General features: G+C 36.9%; 1 protein-coding gene across 4 annotated transcripts in view; it reads left to right on the top strand.

Moving 5' to 3' along the window:
- Positions 1 to 20,628, top strand: part of LOC126469963 (homeobox protein extradenticle) — a 348,664-nt gene that overhangs the window by 282,046 nt on the left and 45,990 nt on the right. For all 4 annotated transcript variants that reach the window (XR_007586099.1, XM_050097380.1, XM_050097381.1 and 1 more), the window contains exons 5-8: positions 5,211 to 5,346; positions 5,488 to 5,584; positions 10,114 to 10,262; positions 18,527 to 18,571. Coding sequence is in view for 3 of the 4 variants with exons in the window: in XM_050097380.1 (XP_049953337.1) it covers positions 5,211 to 5,346; positions 5,488 to 5,584; positions 10,114 to 10,262; positions 18,527 to 18,571 (427 nt within the window). In the remaining variant the exon portion in view is untranslated. The remainder of the gene's footprint in view (positions 1 to 5,210; positions 5,347 to 5,487; positions 5,585 to 10,113; positions 10,263 to 18,526; positions 18,572 to 20,628) is intronic.

Consider the following 20,628-nt stretch of genomic DNA (forward strand, 5'->3'; position numbering starts at 1 on the left):
GTTCCCTCCACATATGGAGTGTGGGAAGAATGACTGTTTAAGTGCCTCTGTGCATGCTGTGATCTAATCTTATTCATTCAGTCACTATGGGAGTGATGTAGCAGGCTTTAGTATAATATATTCCTAGAGTCATCATTTAAAGCTGACTCCCAAAACTTTGTAAGTAGGCTTTCTCACAGTAGTTTACATCTATTTTCAAGAGTCTGCCAGTTCAGTTTCTTCAGCATCTCTGTGACACTCTCCCACTGATCAAACAAACTGTGACCATTTGTGCTGCCCATCTCTGTATACGTTCATTACCCTATGTTAGATCTGTTTGGCATGAGTCCCACACACTTAGGCAATATTCTGGGATGGGTCACATGAATGATCTGTAAGCGATCCCCTTTGTAGACTGATTGTATATCCCCAGTATTCTACCAGTGAAATGAAATCTACCACCTGCTTTACCCATGACTGTGTCTTTGTGCTCATTCCATTTCATACCCCTACAAAGTGTTACACCCAGGTGTTTGCATGAATTAACTGATACCAGTTGTGACTCGTTGGTATTATAGTCATAGGTTACTAAGCTTTTTTTCATTTTTGGAAGTGCATAATTTTACATTTCTGAACATTTAAAGCAAGTTGCCTATCTTCGCACCACTATGAAATATTATCAAGATCTGACTGAATATGTATGCAGCTTCTGTCAGATAGTACTTCATTATAGATAACTGCACCATCTGCATCTGAGGTTACTATTAATATTATCTGCTAGGTAATTAATATATAACATGAACAGCAAGTGTCCCAACACATTTCCCTGGGACACACCTGAAGTTACTTCTACATCTGTTGATGACTCTCCATCCAAGCAGCCTCCCTACCAAAAACTTCTCAATCTGGTCACCAGTTTCACCTGATACCCCATCCAATCATATTTTTGACAATAAGCATAGGTGTGGAACTGAGTCAAATGCTTTTCAGATATCAAGAAATACTGCATCTACCTGACTGCCTTGATCCAAAGCTTCCAGTACATTATGTGAGAAAAGTGCGAGTTGGGTTTCACAGATCAGTGTCTTCAGAATCTGTGCTGGCTGGAATGGAGGAGGTCATTCTGTTCGAGACACCTCCAACAAACTGATGTCAAACATATTGGACAGTACTTTGATGGTTCACTTCTAGTACCCTGTGACCTGTACTTTCTCCCGTGATTTGTTCAATGCCTCTTCATGGCAGCTAGCTCTAAATGTAATATATGAAATGGAACAAGCAATTGACGATTGTGGTAGGGAAGGCGAATGGTCAACTTCAGGTTATTGGGAAAATTTTGGGGAAGTGTGGTTCATCTGTAAAGGAGAGCACGTATAGGCTGCTAGTGCAACTTACTCTTGAGTACTGCTAAAGTGATTGGGATCCATGCCAGGTTGGATTGAAGGGAGATGTCAAACCAGTTCAAAGGCAGGCTGGTAGATTTGTTACTGGTAGGTTCAGACAACATGCAGGTGTTGTGGAGATATTTTGGGAACTCAAATGGGAATCACTGGAGGAAAGATTATGTTTTTTTTTAGGAATACTTTTGGAAAAAATTTAGAGAATTGGCATTTGAAGCTGATTGCAGAATGATTCTACTGGTGCCAACAGACATTTTGCTTTAGATTAGATTAGATTAGATTTACTTTCATTCCAATTGATCCGTAGTGAGGAGGTCTTCCAGGATGTAGAACATGTTAGAAAAACAATAATACATGACAAATATTTACAACTAAAAAAATAAGCTAATGTACCTTCCACAGATCCCAAGTGGAATAATCGTATGAAGAATGATTTTGCAACACTCATGTACTAAAATCACATTAATGCACTGCATTTAAAAAAAATAATGTTTTTTTATTTATAAGGTAATAAACATATGATAGAACTACTACAATACTTATTTACAATGAACACATTACTGCACTGCAGAAGTTAGATTGTATTTTTTATATCCCCCCCCCTCCCCCCCACACACACAAATCAGTTGGTTCTACTGAGAAATTCATCAATGGAGTAGATGGAGCTGGTGACCACTAAATCCTTTAGGCTTCTCTTAAACTGAATTTCATTGGTTGTTAAGCTTTTTATGGCTGCTGGCAAGTCATTGAAAATGTGTGTTCCTGAATAATGCACACCTTTTTCTACAAGAGTAAGTGACTTTAAATCCTTGTGAAGATTATTCTTATTTCTAGTATTGATTTTGCAAACTGAGCTGTTGGTTTGAAAAAGTGATATATTTCTAATGACAAATAAATATATTGGGAAGCAGTAGATAGTATCCCCAGTTCCCAAAACAGGCCTCTGCAGAATGTTCTTGAATTCACACCACATATAACCCTTATTGAGAGTTCTTTTTTGCTCAGAAAACTTTAGCTTCGCTTGATAAATTACTCCAGAAAATAATCCCATAGGACATTATGGAGTGAAAGTAAGCATAGTACGCCAGATTTTTCATTTTTATATCCCCTATGTCTGACAGAATTCGCATTGCAAATAGAGGTTTGTTGAGATGCTTCAGCAGTTCTGTGGTGTGCTCCTCCCAGTTGAATTCATTATCAAGCTGTAATCCCAAGAATTTAATGCTGTCTACTTCTCCTATCTGCTTGTCATCATATGTTAGGAATATACTCGTGGGACACCCTTTACTACAAGTTCTGAACTGCATGCAAGTTGTTTCTTCAGAGTTTAGTGACAAAGAATTGGCTAGGAACCAGTGATTAATGTCCACAAATATTTTATTAGCTGAGCTTTCTAAGACTACACTTGATTTGCAATTTATTTCAATGTTTGTATCATTGGCAAACAAAACAAACTTGGAATCTGGTAATGTTACTGATGAAAGGTCATTGATATACACAAGAAAAATTAAGGGCCCTAAGATGAAACCTTGTGGGATCCCATGTGTAATTAGTTCCCAGTTGGATGATGCCTGATAGCTTAATACATGTCTCTTTTCTAATAACAACCTTTGTTTTCTGCCAGAGATGTAAGATTTGAACCATTTTGCATCATTTCCTGTTACACCATAATATTCTAATTTACTTAACAGGATATTGTGGTTTACACAGTAAAATGCCTTTGACAGATAACAAAATATACCAGTTGCCTGCAATGTTTTTTATCTAATGAATTAAGTACATTTTCACTGTAAGTGTAGATCGCCTTCTCAATACCAGAACCCTTTAGAAATCCAAACTGCGACATTGACAGTATGTTATTTGTGATGAGATGGTTATAAAGCTGATTGTATATTACCTTTTCTAAAATTTTTGAGAATACTGGCAAAAGTGAAATTGGATTGAAATTTAACGCTATTTCTTTATCTCCCTTCTTAAACAGTTGCCTAACTTTAGCATATTTGAACCATTCAGGAAATATTCCACTGATAAATGACTGGTTACACAGATAGCTTAATATGTTACTTAACTCAGAAACACATTTTTAAATTAACTTTGCTTATATTTCATCATACCCACTAGATGTTTTTGATTTTAAAGATTTTATGATGGACATTACTTCATATTATGGAAGTTGCTTGAAATGCCTAGTCTGAGGTATCCCATGGCAGCATCTACAGAACCTGACAACCCCATCTTTTCAGTAACACTTATAAAATGTTTGTTGAAAAGTTCTGCAAGACTATACACATCTGTCACCAATGTATCATTTTCTCTTAATGCTATTTGCCCTTTTTCATGTCTGGTTCTACCGGTCTCCTCCTTCACTATATCCCATATTGCCTTTATTTTGTTATCTGATATGACTATCTTTTCCTTGTAATGTATTTGCTTTGATGTCCGTATTACAGTCTTAAGTATTTTGCAATATTTCTCATAATGTGCTATAGTACCAACATCAGAAACTGTTTTGGATTGACAGATATAGTTTCCTTTTTGTTTTACAAGATACCTCTATTTCTTGAGTAATCCATGGCTTCTTTGTAGACTTTGCTCTAACCTTGGTTAGTTTTGGGGAAAAACAGTGTTCAAATAAGGTAAGCACTTTATTAGCAACAGTGTTACATTTTTCATTCATGCCATGAGCACTGTAAACCTCACTCCAGTGAATGTCTCTGAGGAGTGCCCTAAAATAATCAATTTTTGGTTTATTGCTTACCCTCTTGAGTTCAGATTTAACAGATTTTATATCCTGTTCAGTGTGAACATTTAACAGTAGGAACTGCATGTCATGGTCTGAGAGGCCATTGACTATTGGTTTTGTAATATAAATCTGTTCATTGGACTTTTATATAAAGATATTATCAATGGCTGTTTGTGAGCAATTGGCTACCCTAGTTGGGAACCTTACAGTGGGAATTAAGTTGAATGATAGTGTTACTATCTTAAATAAGTTCTTATTGGGAGAGTCTTTAAAGGAAATCTATATTGAAGTCACCAGCAACCACTATTTCTTTGTTTTTGGTTGTTTATGAGATTCAAGGTGGTTAATGAGCAGATTAAAGTTACCTGCAGGTGCTTGATCTACACTTAATATTATGAATGATTTTTTATGAAATTCTACTTCTGTTGCACACGCTTCCATATGCTGTTTTAGGCAAAATTTATGAATGTCTATGTTCTTAAATTTATGACAGTTCCTGATGAATGTGGATCTTCATAAGGACCATGAAGATAAGATATGAAAAATTTGGTCTCATACAGAGGCATACAGACAGTTGTTTTTCCCTCACTCTGTTTGTGAGTGTAACAGGAAACAAAATGAATAGGGATGGTACAGGGTACCCTCTGCCAAGCACTGTATGATGACTTGCAGAATATGTATGTGGATGTAGAAAGCTAAAATTCTTGGCCCCCTTTCCTGTACCCACAGCACACACAAAACTGTGAAGAAAAAGATAATACATGTTTAAAATAGTCAAAATGAGAAATTACAAATGATTTATGTCGCTGCTTGAATGCTTAAAATAATTTTGCTTGTTGTTATTACCATTGAGCAGAACTAGTTTTTGTGGCGAAAAATTTGAGAGTGATAGAAATGAGTATTGTTTTTATAAGTTGGTGAACCCACCAATTCATAGATTTGTACACCAATAGCTCTGGATGCTTGGTCAGCTGAAAATGAATACCTCATGTGTTAACATTGTTGAAATGCTGGATGGGAATTACAGTGTATTTACATTTGTATTTACAATAATTTTAAAATTGCACAACTTGTGTCTGTTTATGTAGGAGGAAGAGAAGAAACTTTAGCAAACAGGCTTCTGAAATCCTGAATGAGTATTTTTATTCACACTTAAGCAATCCTTACCCATCTGAAGAGGCAAAGGAAGAGCTTGCAAGGAAATGTGGAATAACAGTTTCACAGGTAACTTTTATGAGATTTTTTAATTGGGTTTTAAGTGGTAGTTACTATGTCACAGACTTAAATTCTTTACAATTCATCCCATTTTAAAATCTAATTATTACACATGAGCATTTTATTATGTGTTTCATTCCCACATTTCAGGTATCCAACTGGTTTGGAAACAAGAGAATTCGTTACAAGAAAAACATTGGAAAAGCACAAGAGGAAGCCAACTTATATGCAGCAAAGAAAGCTGCTGGTAAGACAGGCTGATATTTTGTAAAATAAGAAAAGATGTCAAGATTTCCCCCCCCCCCATCAGTCTACTGACTGGTTTGATGCAGCCCGCCACGAATTCCTTTTCTGTGCTAACCTCTTCATCTCAGAGTAGCACTTGCAACCTACGTCCTCAATTATTTGCTTGACGTATTCCAATCTCTGTCTTCCTCTACAGTTTTTGCCCTCTACAGCTCCCTCTAGTACCATGGAAGTCATTCCCTCATATCTTAGCAGATGTCCTATCATCCTGTCCCTTCTCCTTATCAGTGTTTTCCACATATTCCTTTCCTCTCCGATTCTGCATACAACCTCCTCATTCCTTACCTTACCAGTCCACCTAATTTTCAACATTTGTCTGTAGCACCACATCTCAAATGCTTCGATTCTCTTCTGTTCCGGTTTTCCCACAGTCCATGTTTCACTACCATACAATGCTGTACTCCAGACGTACATCCTCAGAAATTCCTTCCTCAAATTAAGGCCGGTATTTGATATTAGTAGACTTCTCTTGGCCAGAAATGCCTTTTTTTCCATAGCGAGTCTGCTTTTGATGTCCTTCTTGCTCCGTCCATCATTGGTTATTTTACTGCCTAGGTAGCAGAATTCCTTAACTTCATTGACTTCGTGAGCATCAATCCTGATGTTAAGTTTCTCGCTGTTCTCATTTCTACTACTTCTCATTACCTTCGTCTTTCTCCGATTTACTCTCAAACCATACTGTGTACTCATTAGACTGTACATTCTGTTCAGCAGATCACTTAATTCTTCTTCACGTTCACTCAGGATAGCAATGTCATCAGCGAATCGTATCATTGATATCCTTTCACCTTGTATTTTAATTCCACTCCTGAACCTTTCTTTTATTTCCATCATTGCTTCCTCGATGTACGGATTGAAGAGTAGGGGCAAAAGACTACAGCCTTGTCTTACACCCTTCTTAATATGAGCACTTTGTTCTTGATCATCCACTCTTATTATTCCCTCTTGGTTGTTGTACATATTGTATATGACCCGTCGGTATGTATACCTGAACTATCGTTGTCGGTGTTGGTCTGCTGTTGATTCTGATTAGAACAACCCGGTCGCCGAACTGTTCACAGTACCACTCCCTCTGCCCTACCTTCCTATTCATAACGAATCCTACACCTGTTACACCATTTTCTGCTGCTGTTGATATTACCCGATACTCATCTGACCAGAAATCCTTGTCTTCCTTCCACTTCACTTCACTGACCCCTACTATATCTAGATTGAGCCTTTGCATTTCCCTTTTCAGATTTTCTAGTTTCCCTATCACGTTCAAGCTTCTGACATTCCACACCCCGACTCGTAGAACGTTATCCTTTCGTAGATTATTCAGTCTTTTTCTCATGGTAACCTCCCCTTGGCAGTCCCCTCCTGGAGATCCGAATGGGGGACTATTCCGGAATCTTTTGCCAATGGAGAGATCATCATGACACTTCTTCAATTACAGGCCACATGTCCTGTGGATACACGTTACGTGTCTTTAATGCAGTGGTTTCCATTGCCTTCTGCATTCTCATGTTGTTGATCATTGCTGATTCTTCCACCTTTAGGGGCAATTTCCCACCCCTAGGACAAGAGTGTGCCCTGAACCTCTATCCACTCCTCCGCCCTCTTTGACAAGGCTGTTGGCAGAATGAGGCTGACTTCTTATGCCGGAAGTCTTCGGCCGCCAGTGCTGAAAGGAAGTGTCCTGCCCAGTAGTTATCTTGGAAATTTGTGTTTGCTGTGTAATTACCATAATTATGTAAATATCCTCCCACTCAGCTGTAAAATAATATCTAATTCTTTGTCAGTTAATCCATCACATGTCAAAGTTTCAGTTTGTAATGCCAAATATGTTACAATATGTTGTCTTTCCGTCTTCGTAAAATTCAGTCAAATAGCACCCAGATGATGGATCATTTCCAACAGTAAATGGCATATCAAGCACAAAACCTTCATTTATGTAGCCTTCCTTTGTGTGTCCTTGAAATCTCTGGAGTCTTCCATGGATTCATTTCATGCCAATAGCAGAGTAAATGTTTATTCATTTTGTCAAAACATTGAACTTTAATGTGCTGGTTTACGACCATATTTACAACAGTTGAATATTGCTGATATCATCTACCAAGTATGTTTCCGTGTATAATCCATCTAAGAGCTAACTGTCAGTTGGCCCAAAACACATTCTTTTGACTTTCATTACATGTGGCTTTCACATTTCCAGTAGCAAGAATTTTTTGTGTAGAAATAAGTTAAATGGTGCAACATAATTCCTTCAGGTTCACACTTCATGCTTAATCTCAATTCAAAGCAATATTAAATGTGAAAGGATCATTCTACTATGTAATTCCTTTACTTTCCCCTTACATGTATTTAATTTTGACTTATTGATTCCACAAATGTGCAGATATTATGATTCATGGAGGTTGTTAAAGGTTTCTCAATGATTTGAATTCAAATGGTTCAAATGGCTCTGAGCACTATGGGACTTAACATCTATGGTCATCAGTCCCCTAGAACTTAGAACTACTTAAACCTAACTAACCGAAGGACATCACACAACACCCAGTCATCAATGATTTGTGGTCTTACCACTTGCAAGATGGGTGCATAGTAACACTATATCAAAAGATTTTACTAGAGATACTATTTGAGATATTACTACAGAATCGTGTAGCACTGCTGTAGCTCAGACAGGTTCTTCAATCTCTCTGCTGAATGTCATAAGAGCAGTGTCTCAGAATCATGACACTGGGATTCAAACAAACCAGCTCCACTTTAAAGACCTGGCCTTTCATTGGTTTTTGACCCCTTTTTTTATTCTACTGCCAAGAAATCCGCTGCCAAAGAGAGAAGTGGAAAAATTCTGCTTGCTAGATTCTGACTGATTTTGACCATATCTCTGTTGATACAGTGTCTCTGTTGATCTATTATGGCTGTAGGAGTTGCAGTTAAGTCTTTGAAGGAAGCACTTGAACTATGAATTCACGACATCCAGAAACATGTGGCCACAGTATGCCAATATTGATTGTTTTTCAGAGGTGCATATGGAGCCTGTTGATAGCATAGTGAATTGCCGAAACTTGTAGCGAAAATAAAATAAAATCTCAATTGCTTGGCTGTTTGGCAAATTTCATTGTTAAAAAAATGTTAAAAATTTTTGACCATATTGTTAAACTACTAGTGTCTCACCTAATTCACTAAAACAGTTATTTCTGTTTCACAATGCTATACGTGGTTGATGTTCATTAACGCATCGAACTATTTTCTGAAGAGTATTTAGTGTATTGCCTACTTTGCTATGTATCATATCATGACTAAGTTGCCTTATTCATTTTCAAAGATTTTTTATTCTTGAATTTTATTAGGTATGAAATTACGTATAATACTTTTTAAAATTCTAAATAAAAATATCATCTTGATATGTTCCTCCATTAATATTAATGTAGTTGGAGGGATAAGAAAATCTGTTCAACAAGGGGTGGCAGGACAATGCACATACAAAAAAGGTACTACGGGTAGAGTTCAGAAGTCACCCAGAACCCCAGGTAAGGGGAGTCTTACTGGATGGGATGAGAAGGAATCCCGTCTGGTACGTCTCACCTTACATGGGGTTCTGGGTGACTTTTCTGAATTCTACACCTTTTCCTAAACCTCTCCAGCCATCTTCCTTCCCCCTAAACCCTTCTGCCAGAAAAAGGTGCCACTAGCTCTGAAAGCTTGCATACGTAATACCTTTTCACATGTGTGTTGGTGAGTAGATCTTTTTATCTATCCAACTGCATTATATTTTCAGAAATTGATTATTTCTCTTTATATTAAGATAGCTATAAGATGTCTTCTGATGAAAGGTTGGTAGATGACACTTAGAAGACATGCAGGACCAATGTAGATGCAATTATTTGACAGATTGCTTATTGTGAGTGTTCTGTATTTATGTGAGGATACTAAATCCTGATATTCATAAGCAAATTACCACAATTAAAGGAAAATGTTAGTGCAATAATACAGTACACAGATTAAATTGCTGGGCAGGAGCATCTTGTGGAGATAAAACCTATAGTTCTGGACACCTTAAATTCTCTATGAGTGCCATCTATTCCACGTTATCAACAATAACCAAGCCATGTCAACTTTTGCCAATAACAGTTGCTGTACCTGTCTTCACTTGACCATTTTAGTTCAGTTTGTTTCAAACATCAATTATACTTGACTAACAATTGAAATACATACGTTGTTTATGATGAAAGTTAAGTGTTTATAAGATGGCTGAAGATCAGAAAATTTAATTAGTATTACGAGGATAAACAACTTTTGTTTATATCACTATGAAGCTGGTAGCTTGAGCTAAATAACTGTCTATGATATATGTGATGATACTGATTAAGATTTTATGTGTGTAATTTTTTCTCCTGAGTCCTCAGATGATTGAGAACATCTTTGCGAGATATTCACTGATCACAGAACTCTGTATTCTATGTCACTGAATTGTTTGCTTAGGTGCCTCTCCATATACCATGGGTCCAGCACCTCAAGGGACGCCGACTCCAATGATGTCCCCTGCTCCTCCTGGCGGCCCCCAAGACAGCATGGGGTATAATATGAATATGAATGGTGGAGATTACAATTCCTCAATGTCAGGTTCACAGGTACTGCTACATGTTTGAAACATATGTCACTTGAAAAATTCAAATCTTTTCCAAAATAACTGTCATGTTGAATGTTCATTTGTTGGATATCACGAGTAATTTTCAGTTTAGTTATGTTTAGTAATACTAAGATGAGTATGATCTCAAAGAATGTTGGCCAGTTGAGGATTGTTTTTTCAAAAGTTGATAAATCCAAAAACTTAAATTTTTGAGGAAACACATTGTTTAAAATCTTGTATACAAATACTATTTATATAAAGGGGATAATTTAACATGTACACTGGTTTTGTAGACACAATTCTGACCGTGCGTTCGACTTTTCTAAAAATTTCATTTTTATATCAGCATAGAGGAGCAAAGATTCTGAGTTTTTTCAAAGCCCATAAATGCCAAGATGGATCTTAAAAGTTTTGTTAATATACATATTCAGTGTTTTGCTGTATCTTTCTTTGTAACTAATGTTAAAGATATGAAAGTTACTTTATCATTCATTTAGCATAGAAATACAATAATGTACTGCAATATCACACATTATTATCATACTTTTCCATAAATTTTTCGTAAGCAGAAGTGCAGAATAGCAATCAACACTATTGACATACAACACAAAATACTGGCTACAATAATACTGAACTGGAAATCTACTGAGCACTTCAGTGCACTGGACTTGAGATACTTTGCTTCCCAATCTTTATTATTATATTGACGATGCCACTTTATAGTACTGAGTCGGTGAAAGAATATCTTCCTTTTTTGGTAGGGGGCCTAGTCTTTTTCCACTCTACCAAACACTCCTTCAGGAGGCATATAGGTGTGACCATGAATAGGGAAATAATGTACCAGCTTATTGAATTTTCTGTTTATTTCTATGAAAGCCATTAGTGTGCACATCATTGCTGTATTTTTATTTTGACTGATACAGGAGTCAGAAAATATATTAATTTCATCTAGACCATTTTCTGGCATGGATGCTTCAAGGTTTCTCAGAAAATCCAATAGATCATCCCTTTGCTCCTTCTGTTTCAAGCCAAATACAAAAACAATCATTTCCTTTGTCTGTGCTCAGGAATTAACATAATACACAAATAGTATAACCAACTGAGTCTTGAATAGAATACCTAACCTAAGATGATCTTTGGTATCAGTCGATTCTGTTGTATATAGAAATATACTTTAACCTTTGGATTTTCCTCCTTCACTATTGCACAGAACATTTTTGCTTTAAGTTTGTGCAACCTGTGGTTTGTTACTGAGTCTTTTTCTCTAGATGACATTCCTTTTTTTTAATTTCATTAGACCAATCTTGGATGTTGAGCAAGTATCTGTATGGTGAGTTTTTAAATGACACATTAAACATAGAAGATATGTTTGTATTTTAATAACGAGCAAGTAGGAAGACCTGATGATTCAGTTTATTTAAAAAAAAAAAAATGTTTTCACATATTGAATGTGTTCAGCTTTGATATTTAATATCCTCTTTTGGACCTTTTCCTTGAATAATTGCTCTTTCTACACCTATATGTCTTGATGTCATTCTGCATAGCTCGTATAACTTTTTTACCTTTAGTAGTACTGTGGTCTCTTGCTTGGTTTTGTGTTAGTGACTTCCCTATTACATGGAATTTATTGACCAAATCTGATAGTCTGTTTCTGGGTACCCCTGATGTTGCTTGAAGTGTTGTGGCACATGCATGTACTGCTGTCTGGCCATTTGATTTCCTTATATTATACTTTTCGAACCAGTATTCTTCTTTTTTCCTTTTCTGCTTTTTTCTTGATGTCCCTGTGGTTTGGTGACATGATTAATATGTATTTTAGTAATAACTGATCCTAATCTGTTTTCTTTAAAGTACTTACATGATGATGAAAAGTTGTGATGATGTGATGAAAAGTTGTGATGATATCATAAGTGAGATTGGCTTCTCTGCATTCTTTTCTTCCTAAGGCTTTTGGGTTCACTGGTTTGTTTGTTAGCCCATGTGGACTTCTTGGATCAACCTGGACTTCCTGTCACTTGAGCATTCAGTCACATGTATACCATTTTGTGAATCACTTGTATTGATCTCCATTTCGTTGTTTATCAGCTTACTCTTTTATTGCTAACTTCTCTGTGACAAAGCTGGCTTGGACTGAGTAATAATCATGAGTTAATGTTTTTGTGTAAATCTACATCTACATAGTAACTTTGTAATTCACTCTTGAGTGCCTGGCAGAGGGTTCATCAGACCATTTTCATACTACTCTACCATTCCACTCTTGAATGGCACATGGGAGAAAGGAACACCTAAATCTTTCCGTTTGAGCTCTGATTTCTCTTACTTTATTATGATGATCATTTCTCCATACGTAGGTGGGTGTCAACAAAATATTTACACATTCAGAAGAGAAAGTTGGTGATTGAAATTTCATAAATAGATCTCGCCGCAAAGAAAACTGCCTTTGTTTCAGTGACTGCAACCCCAACTCGCGTATCATATCAGTGACACTCTCACCCCTATTGTGCGATAACACGAAATGAGCTGCCCTTCTTTGTACTTTTTCAATGCCCTACGTCAATCACACCTAGTAAGGATCGCATACCGTGCAGCAATATTCCAGCAGATGACGTACAAGTGTAATGTAGGCTGTCTTTGTAGTGGGTTTGTCGCATCTTCTAAGTGTTCTGCCAACAAAGCACAGTCTTTGTTTTGCCTTCCCCACAATATTACCTATGTGGTCTTTCCAATTTAAGTTGCTCGTAATTGTAATTCCTAGATATTTAGTCAAATTGACAGCCCTTAGATTTGTGCACTTTATCGTATACCCAAAATTTATCATATTTCATGTGGATGACCTCGCACTTTTATTTGTTTAGTGCTAATTGCCACTTTTCACTCCATATAGAAATTCCCTCTAGATCATTTTGTAATAGGAATTGATCATCTGATGATTTTACTATTCAGTAAATTACAACATCGTCTTCAAACAATCTAAGGGGGGTGCTCAGATTATCACCTAGATCATTTATGTAAATCAGGAACAGCAGAGGGCCTATGACACTACCATGCGGAACGCCAGATATCACTTCCATTCTACTTGATGATTAACCGTCTGTCGCTACGAACTGTGACCTCTCTGAGAAGAAATCATGAATCCAGTCACACAACTGAGACGATACTCCATATGCACGCAATTTGATTAATAGTCGCTGGTGAGGAATGGTATCAAAAGCATTCTGGAATCTAGGAATATGGAATTGATCTGAGATCCCTTGTCGACAGCACTCATTACTTCATGGAAATTAAGGGCTAGCTGTGTTGCACAAGAATGATATTTTCTGAATCCATGTTGGTTATGTATCAATAAGTCATTTTCTTCAAGGTGGTTCATAATGTTAGAGTACAGTATACGCTCCAAAATCCTACTTCAAATTGAGGTCAATGATATGGGTCTGTAATTCAATGAGGTCAGTCATATGGATCTGCAATTCAATGGGTTACTCCTATTTGCTTTCTTGAATATTGGTATGTCCTGTGCTACTTTCCAGTCTTCAGGAACAGACCTTTTGTCAAGTGAGCAGCTGTATATGATTGCTAAGAAAGGTGTTATTGTGTCTGCATACTGTGAAAGGAACCTGATTGGTATACCATCTGGACTGGAAGACTTGCCTTTCTCAAGTGATTTGAGTTGTTTCGCAAAACCTAAGATATCTACTTTCATGTCACACATGCTAACACCTGTTCTTGTTTCAAATTCTGGAATATTTACTTCATCTTCTTTCGTGAAGGAATTATGGAAAACTGTATTTAGTAACTCCACTTTAGTGGCACCGTCATTGGTAACATTTCCATTTCCATTGCTATTGCGCAGTGACAGTATTGAATGTTTTTTGCCACTGGTGTACTTTACATAAGAACAGAATCTCTTTGGGTTTTCTACCATATTTTGAGACAATATTTCATTGTGGAAACTATTAAAAGCATCTCGCATTGATGTCTGCACTAAATTTCGAGCTTCCGTGAAATTTATCCAGTCTTGGAGATTTTGCGTTGTTCTGAATTTGGTATGCTTTTTTCGTTGCTTCTGTGACAGTGTTCTGACGTGTTTTGTGTACTATGGTGGATCAGTCCCTTCTCTTATTAATTTTTGCGGTATGAATCTATCTATTGCTGTCGATACTGTATCTTTGAATTTGAGCCATATCTGGTCTGCACTTACATAATTAGCTTGGAAGGAATGGAGACTCTCTCTTGGGAAGGCATCAAGTGAATTTTTATCTGCTGTTTTAAATGGATATATTTTGCATTTATTTTTAGTGGTTTTGGTTGATATGGTTTTGAGCCTCGCTACAATGACCTTGTGTTCACTGATCCCTGTACCCATTTTATGCTCTCTATTAGATCAGAAATATTTATGACTAAGAGGTAAAGTGTGTTTTCACAACCATTTACAATTCGTGTGGGCTCATGAACTAATTGTTCAAAGTAATTCTCAGAGAAAGCATTAAGTACAATTTCGGAAGATGTTTTCTATCTACCACTGGCTTTGAACATGTATTTTCACCAACAAATCGAGGTTAGATTGAAGTCTCCACCAATTATAACTGTATGAGTGGGGTACTTATTTATAATGAGATTCAAGTTTTCTTTGAAGCGTTCAGCTATTATATCATCTAAGTCAGGGGTTGGTAGAAGGAGCCAATTATTATTTTGGTACAGCTGTTGAGTATAACCTCTACCCATAGTAATTCACAGGAACTATCTATTTCATCTTCACTACAAGATAAACTACTACCAACGGACACACACACACACCACCACCTGCTTTATTTAATCCATCCTTTCTGACCACGGTTTACACTTCTGTAAAAATTTTGGCAGAATTTGTCTCCAGCTTTAGCTGGCTTTCTGTTCCTATAACGATTTCAGCTTCAGTGCTTTCTATAAGTTCTTGAAGCTCTGGTATTTTTCCAACACAACTGCAACAATTTACAACTACAATACCGACTGTTGCTTGGTCGATTCTTTTCATTTCTTTGCCCTGTACCCTTTGGGACTGGAGCCCTTTTTGATCTTTCCCAAGACTGCCTAACATAAAAAAACTGCCTAGTCCACACCACACAGCCCCTGCTATCCGTGTAGCCACGTCCTGTATGTAATGGACACATGATGTATTTAGCGGAACTCGAAACCCCACCACCCTATGGCGCAAGTCGAGGTCTAAATCGTTGCAGAACAGTCTGAGCCTCTGATTCAGACCCTCCACTCGGCTCTGTACCAAATGTCTGCAATTGATCCTGTCGACGATGCTGCAGATGGTGAGCTCTTCCTTCGTCTCGCTAGCAAGACTGGCAGTCTTCACCAACTCACATAGCCGCCAGAAACCAGAGAGAATCTCTTCCGATCCATAGCGACACACATCATTAGTGCTGACATGTGCCACCACCTGCAATTGGCTGCACCCTGTACCCTTCATGGCATCCGGAAGGACCCTTTCCACATCTTGGATGACTCCCCCCACTATGCACATGGAGTGCACATTGGCTTTCTTCCCATCCTTAGCTCCCATATCCCTAAGAGGCTCCGTCGCCTGCCAAACATTGGAGCTCCCAATGAAAAGTAATCCCACCCTCTGCGCTTGTCCGGACCTCTCAGGAAGACCGGCCACAACACGTGAGGCCGCCCTTGCTGGCTCAGAAGTACTTTCAGCAGTGGGCTGCACCTCAAACCTGTTACAGAGGTGTAAGGGTACAGCCTTGTGGCCAGCACCAACTTTGGCCTTCCACCCAGGGATTTGCGACCCCGCCATGGTGTGATAATCACCATCAGGCAAGTGTTGACCGGCAGGGACGTCCAAATCTGAAGGTGCAGTGGCATCAGAGATCCCAGGCGATGCTACAGGTTCCAGAGGCACCAAAGTGCTTGCCTTGGGTGTTCCAATGTCACCGCAGCCCAGGGCAACAGCCTGGAGCCTGCCAACCACAGCCAACACAGCTTCCAGCTGATTACAGATGGTGGCCAATCCCCCCTGAATCGGTACACGACAGGTGCAGTCTCTTCCATCCCTAACAATTTTTTTTCCTTTCTGTACTTGCTTTTATTGCACAAGCCATTCAAAACAAACAGATGACTGATGACAACGCAAATTTACACTATTCAGGTACTAAAACGTGATGCTACTAATCTCAAATACTATAATACGCCCAAAATTTATGAATTAAACTCTGCAAGTACCCAACAACTTGCAAAGAAATTAAGAATTAAACTATGAAACAAATAAGTGAGCTCAGAGTGCGAATTGCTGCTGGCTGCTGCTTATCCAACGGCAGCAGGGAGCTCACTCTACTGCTGGTTCTTATGGCAAGTATTTGCCTACAGTTCATGCCTTTTTTCCCCAAGAAATGCTCCCACATTATCATTGACAGTGACATCCTATATTGTTATTCTTCCTTCAGTTCTTCAGAAGCAAAGCACGGTTTGTGTTCATCACTTTAACTAGGTGAGAGCAAATATTGGGCTATGCCAAAGCTGTAGTTCTCAACACCCTATAGCAACAGCAAATATTGAATTTTGACCCAACCACTTCAGGAGGGCATGCATGGCAACAAGTCTGATTTATAACTAGAAAAATTTGAATTTTGAGAAATTGAGAATTTATCGACTTTTGAAAAAATGCTTCTCAATTATTTTGCATAGACATGAGAGAATTTTTGTGCTTGACGATAGTACAGAACTATGATAAAATTACTTTTTGAAATGGTGCTGATCTTCCTTCAGGTATCCAATTGTTAGCATTTAAAAATAATCTAGAATTAATTTTCCCTTCTACAACAAATTTTCTAATGAAAAACTCAGTTTGCAGTCTTATGCAAACAGAAGACCCCCCCCCCCTTTTTTTTTTTTTTTTTTGTAGGTTAATATTTTTTGAAGCATTGACACTGACAGAACATAAATAATAAAAGTGATTGAAAATCATTACCAAAAATACAAATTATTAGGGCCTAGTGATTTGACTTAAAACTGTGTGTGTGTGTGTGTGTGTGTGTGTGTGTGTGTGTGTGTGTGTGTGTGTGTGTGTGCGCGCACGCACGCACGCACGCACGCACGCAACTTTATATACATATACACTTATGGCATTATAGTTGCTTAGTCTGTTTTCTATTGGGCTTTATTTATGTCCTCTCTAGACAGCAGGTCCTTATATACACTAGAATAATTAAGTACAGATTTTATAACACCCAATAGCTGTCCATTAGATATACAAATATAATAAAATGTTTAGGGGCAAAATACAATATTTTAACTATTGTCATAATATAAACATTATCAGAAATTATTTATTGGCCTAAATAGTCATTTACTGAGTAAAAACATTGTTTGAATAGAAATTTTCTAAACTCTGCTTTAAATTTGTTTACATCTTCTAACTACCTGATGGTGTCTGGCCGTCTGTTGTAAAGTTTTGTACAAGTATGGCTCACATGCCTGTGACTGTTTGTTCTTTTTGTTCACTGAGTATGGGCATTGTAGTTATGGAAGTTGGCATTTGTCTGAATAACAGTAATTGCTTGTGGATATAAGAAAAATTTTAATGTCTTTGTACTTCCAACCTATACTGCTACTGAGAGATTTCATATTCAGTTTGTGATTTTGTGCAGCTTCTTAGAGGTAAAAACTGCTGTTTTTCTGTAAGTTACACTGTTTGGTATCTACAGAATGATACATATGGCAAATCACCATCAACAGCTCAATAAAGACCATTTTATTTTCACCTTCAATTATCTCTCTAAACCATTCTGATCCTCTAATTTAGCACATATGACCTGCCTCTAGTGGCAATTCTTGCAGGGGTAGTCTCATTCTTCATGTAAAAATCAAAGCTTAACTCCACGATTCTGTGTCAAATACATGATCATACAAAGTTACCATTTAACTGTCAGTTGAAATCAGTTGACAAAATACACACTATCTGTTGTTTGTAACTTTTAAGGGGTGTCAGTGAGAAACTAAAATTTATTTAGGAACATATCTGTTGGAGTGAGACAGAAGAATAGTTTATTATTTTAGATGAATTTTTGGGATTTAATACTTGTTACCAAAGGATTTTTTTCCTGATGTAATTTTCACGTACCTTACCTGTCAGTTGCTTCTTTGTAACTTAATCTGTATTATGTAATGTTTATTTTGGTTTGTGTCTGTCTATTGCAGAAACACCTTAGGTGTAATTTTGTTAATGTAATAGCATACTTAAAGTAAACTTGCTAACTATAATCACTCTTGTTACAGCCACCTTATGCAGATGGAGGAATGGGCTATGATCCAATGCACCAGGTGAGCTAGTACTGTGGATAAATATTCTCTGTTCCTTTAGTTATATGTCTTGCATGGTTTTATAAATTTGAAAAGTGTGAACAGGTGTATCTATGAGTGTCATAATGAAAATGAATATGTTGAGCTCAATAGGTAATGACTAGGAAATAATAAGAAAATTTAAAATTCTTTTCATGCCAGAGAAATCAGACATGTCTGCATTTTTTAGGACATATAAGTAATTATCACAATCTGCAGAAAGTCCAAATGGAGAGACACTGAAGGATACTTACTGAAAATTGTATTAAAAGTGTGAGGACCATTTCTATAGGAAATGTCATATGTACTGTTACAAGGAGAAGTATTACATAAGAATAGTATGAAACTCGGTGATCTCTGGAATGAAAAGAGAATATATGAATAAGACAATGATATCTCTTCAAGAAAGAGAATAAAACAGAGGTGGTGTTGGGTAGGTTGCTTTTCATTGTATTCGCATACCAAAAACATCACTGTGTTAACAGGAATGAATGTTTGCACTTGCCGATAGAGAACTGAGTTCTGATGATGATGCATATTCCTTGTGACAACTCAGTGGTGCTAAAGTAATATTGTATATCTCATATGAGACAAAATTCAAAACTGTGTGGGAGAGTGTCACATCATGAAAAGGAAATTATACTGATTCCAGGACATTAGATGATATTGCTCTCAAATTTTGTGAGATGAATGGTAGCCCAGAAGTACAATAACACCAATTCAGAAATGAGGAAACTCACTCACTAACCAAAACTAATTCATGATGATGCATGTTTACTTGTTGGAGCAGAGGTGAGTAACTGTTATTTGGTGTGAACTGCCTGTGTTGACATGAACTTTTTTGCACCATATGTGTGAAATTCATGTAACAAATTTTTACTTTTGTTGTGAATTTGACCTGATGTTAGGATCATATTTTGAGAGAATGAGACTTATAATGCTTGTTGCAATAGATGGAATGCAAAGAAAGGCTTGTTTTGAAAGTAGCATCACATGACAGAGACAAGAAAAGATGCACTACATTTGATGTGGTTCTGTGATTGTAGTAAGATAGTTTCCAGTACATAGAATCACCATGTAAATTTTTCTTTAATGGAACATGAAAACATGAACTCATGAACGCCATGTGGGATAATGAAATCTGATACTTGATTCCTGGTTATAGAAGGTAAACAAGAAAACAGAATTATCCCAGACAAGAAAGAGAACATCTTTCATAAGGTCATTGTTGCAGTGGGATGTATTTTTTTTTTTTTTTTTTTTTGAGAGCTAACATATTTTTTTGTTATTTGTTTTAAAATACAAGTAATCATACACAGAGTTTTATAAAAATGGATTGAGTTCATGTCCTGGGCTCTATTTTTTTAAAGGAATTCAATATTTACAAGCACGGTGTTGGATTTGTTGAATTTGCTTCTATTTTCAAAACTCTGTGTGGATAAACATGTTTTCTTCTAATTTGTGCACATAAAACAATGGCAGTTCAAACTGTTCTTTGCATCTCAATTGGAGTATCACATTTGCAAACAAATACTTTCCCACATAATTGGTGAACAACGAAAAAATCCATGAAATTGAAAATATCTTCATTAAAGGAAATAATTGAACAGTGTGAAAAGGTTCAGTGATGCATCCACAAACAAAAAAACAATGGACAGTTTTAGTACAGTTGTAGATGCACTAGTCTGATAAGATATATAGTGGAGACTAGGTCTTGCCTAACAGACTGAATATAGAGGTAGGCTAAATCAAGGAAAAAAGACTTCATGACTATTGTGTTTCCAGATGAGGAGTGAGTGTTGAACAGTCATAGACCTAACAGAAATCACAAAAAGCAATTTATGCCTAACCATAAAACACTGCTTTAGAAATAATGCACTGCAGAGTGGCAGATGGATGCAGTTTATTAGTAACTACCATATTTATGATAGTAATGATATCTTTCATATGGTTTCTTATATTGTGTATATTTTCTAAACATGTTTGGTTTCTTTCCTGTTCTGAAATTACTGAAAGTTGCTATGTATACTTCACATGCC

Source organism: Schistocerca serialis, chromosome 3 (assembly GCF_023864345.2).
Source record: "Schistocerca serialis cubense isolate TAMUIC-IGC-003099 chromosome 3, iqSchSeri2.2, whole genome shotgun sequence".
Lineage (NCBI taxonomy): Eukaryota > Metazoa > Arthropoda > Insecta > Orthoptera > Acrididae > Schistocerca > Schistocerca serialis.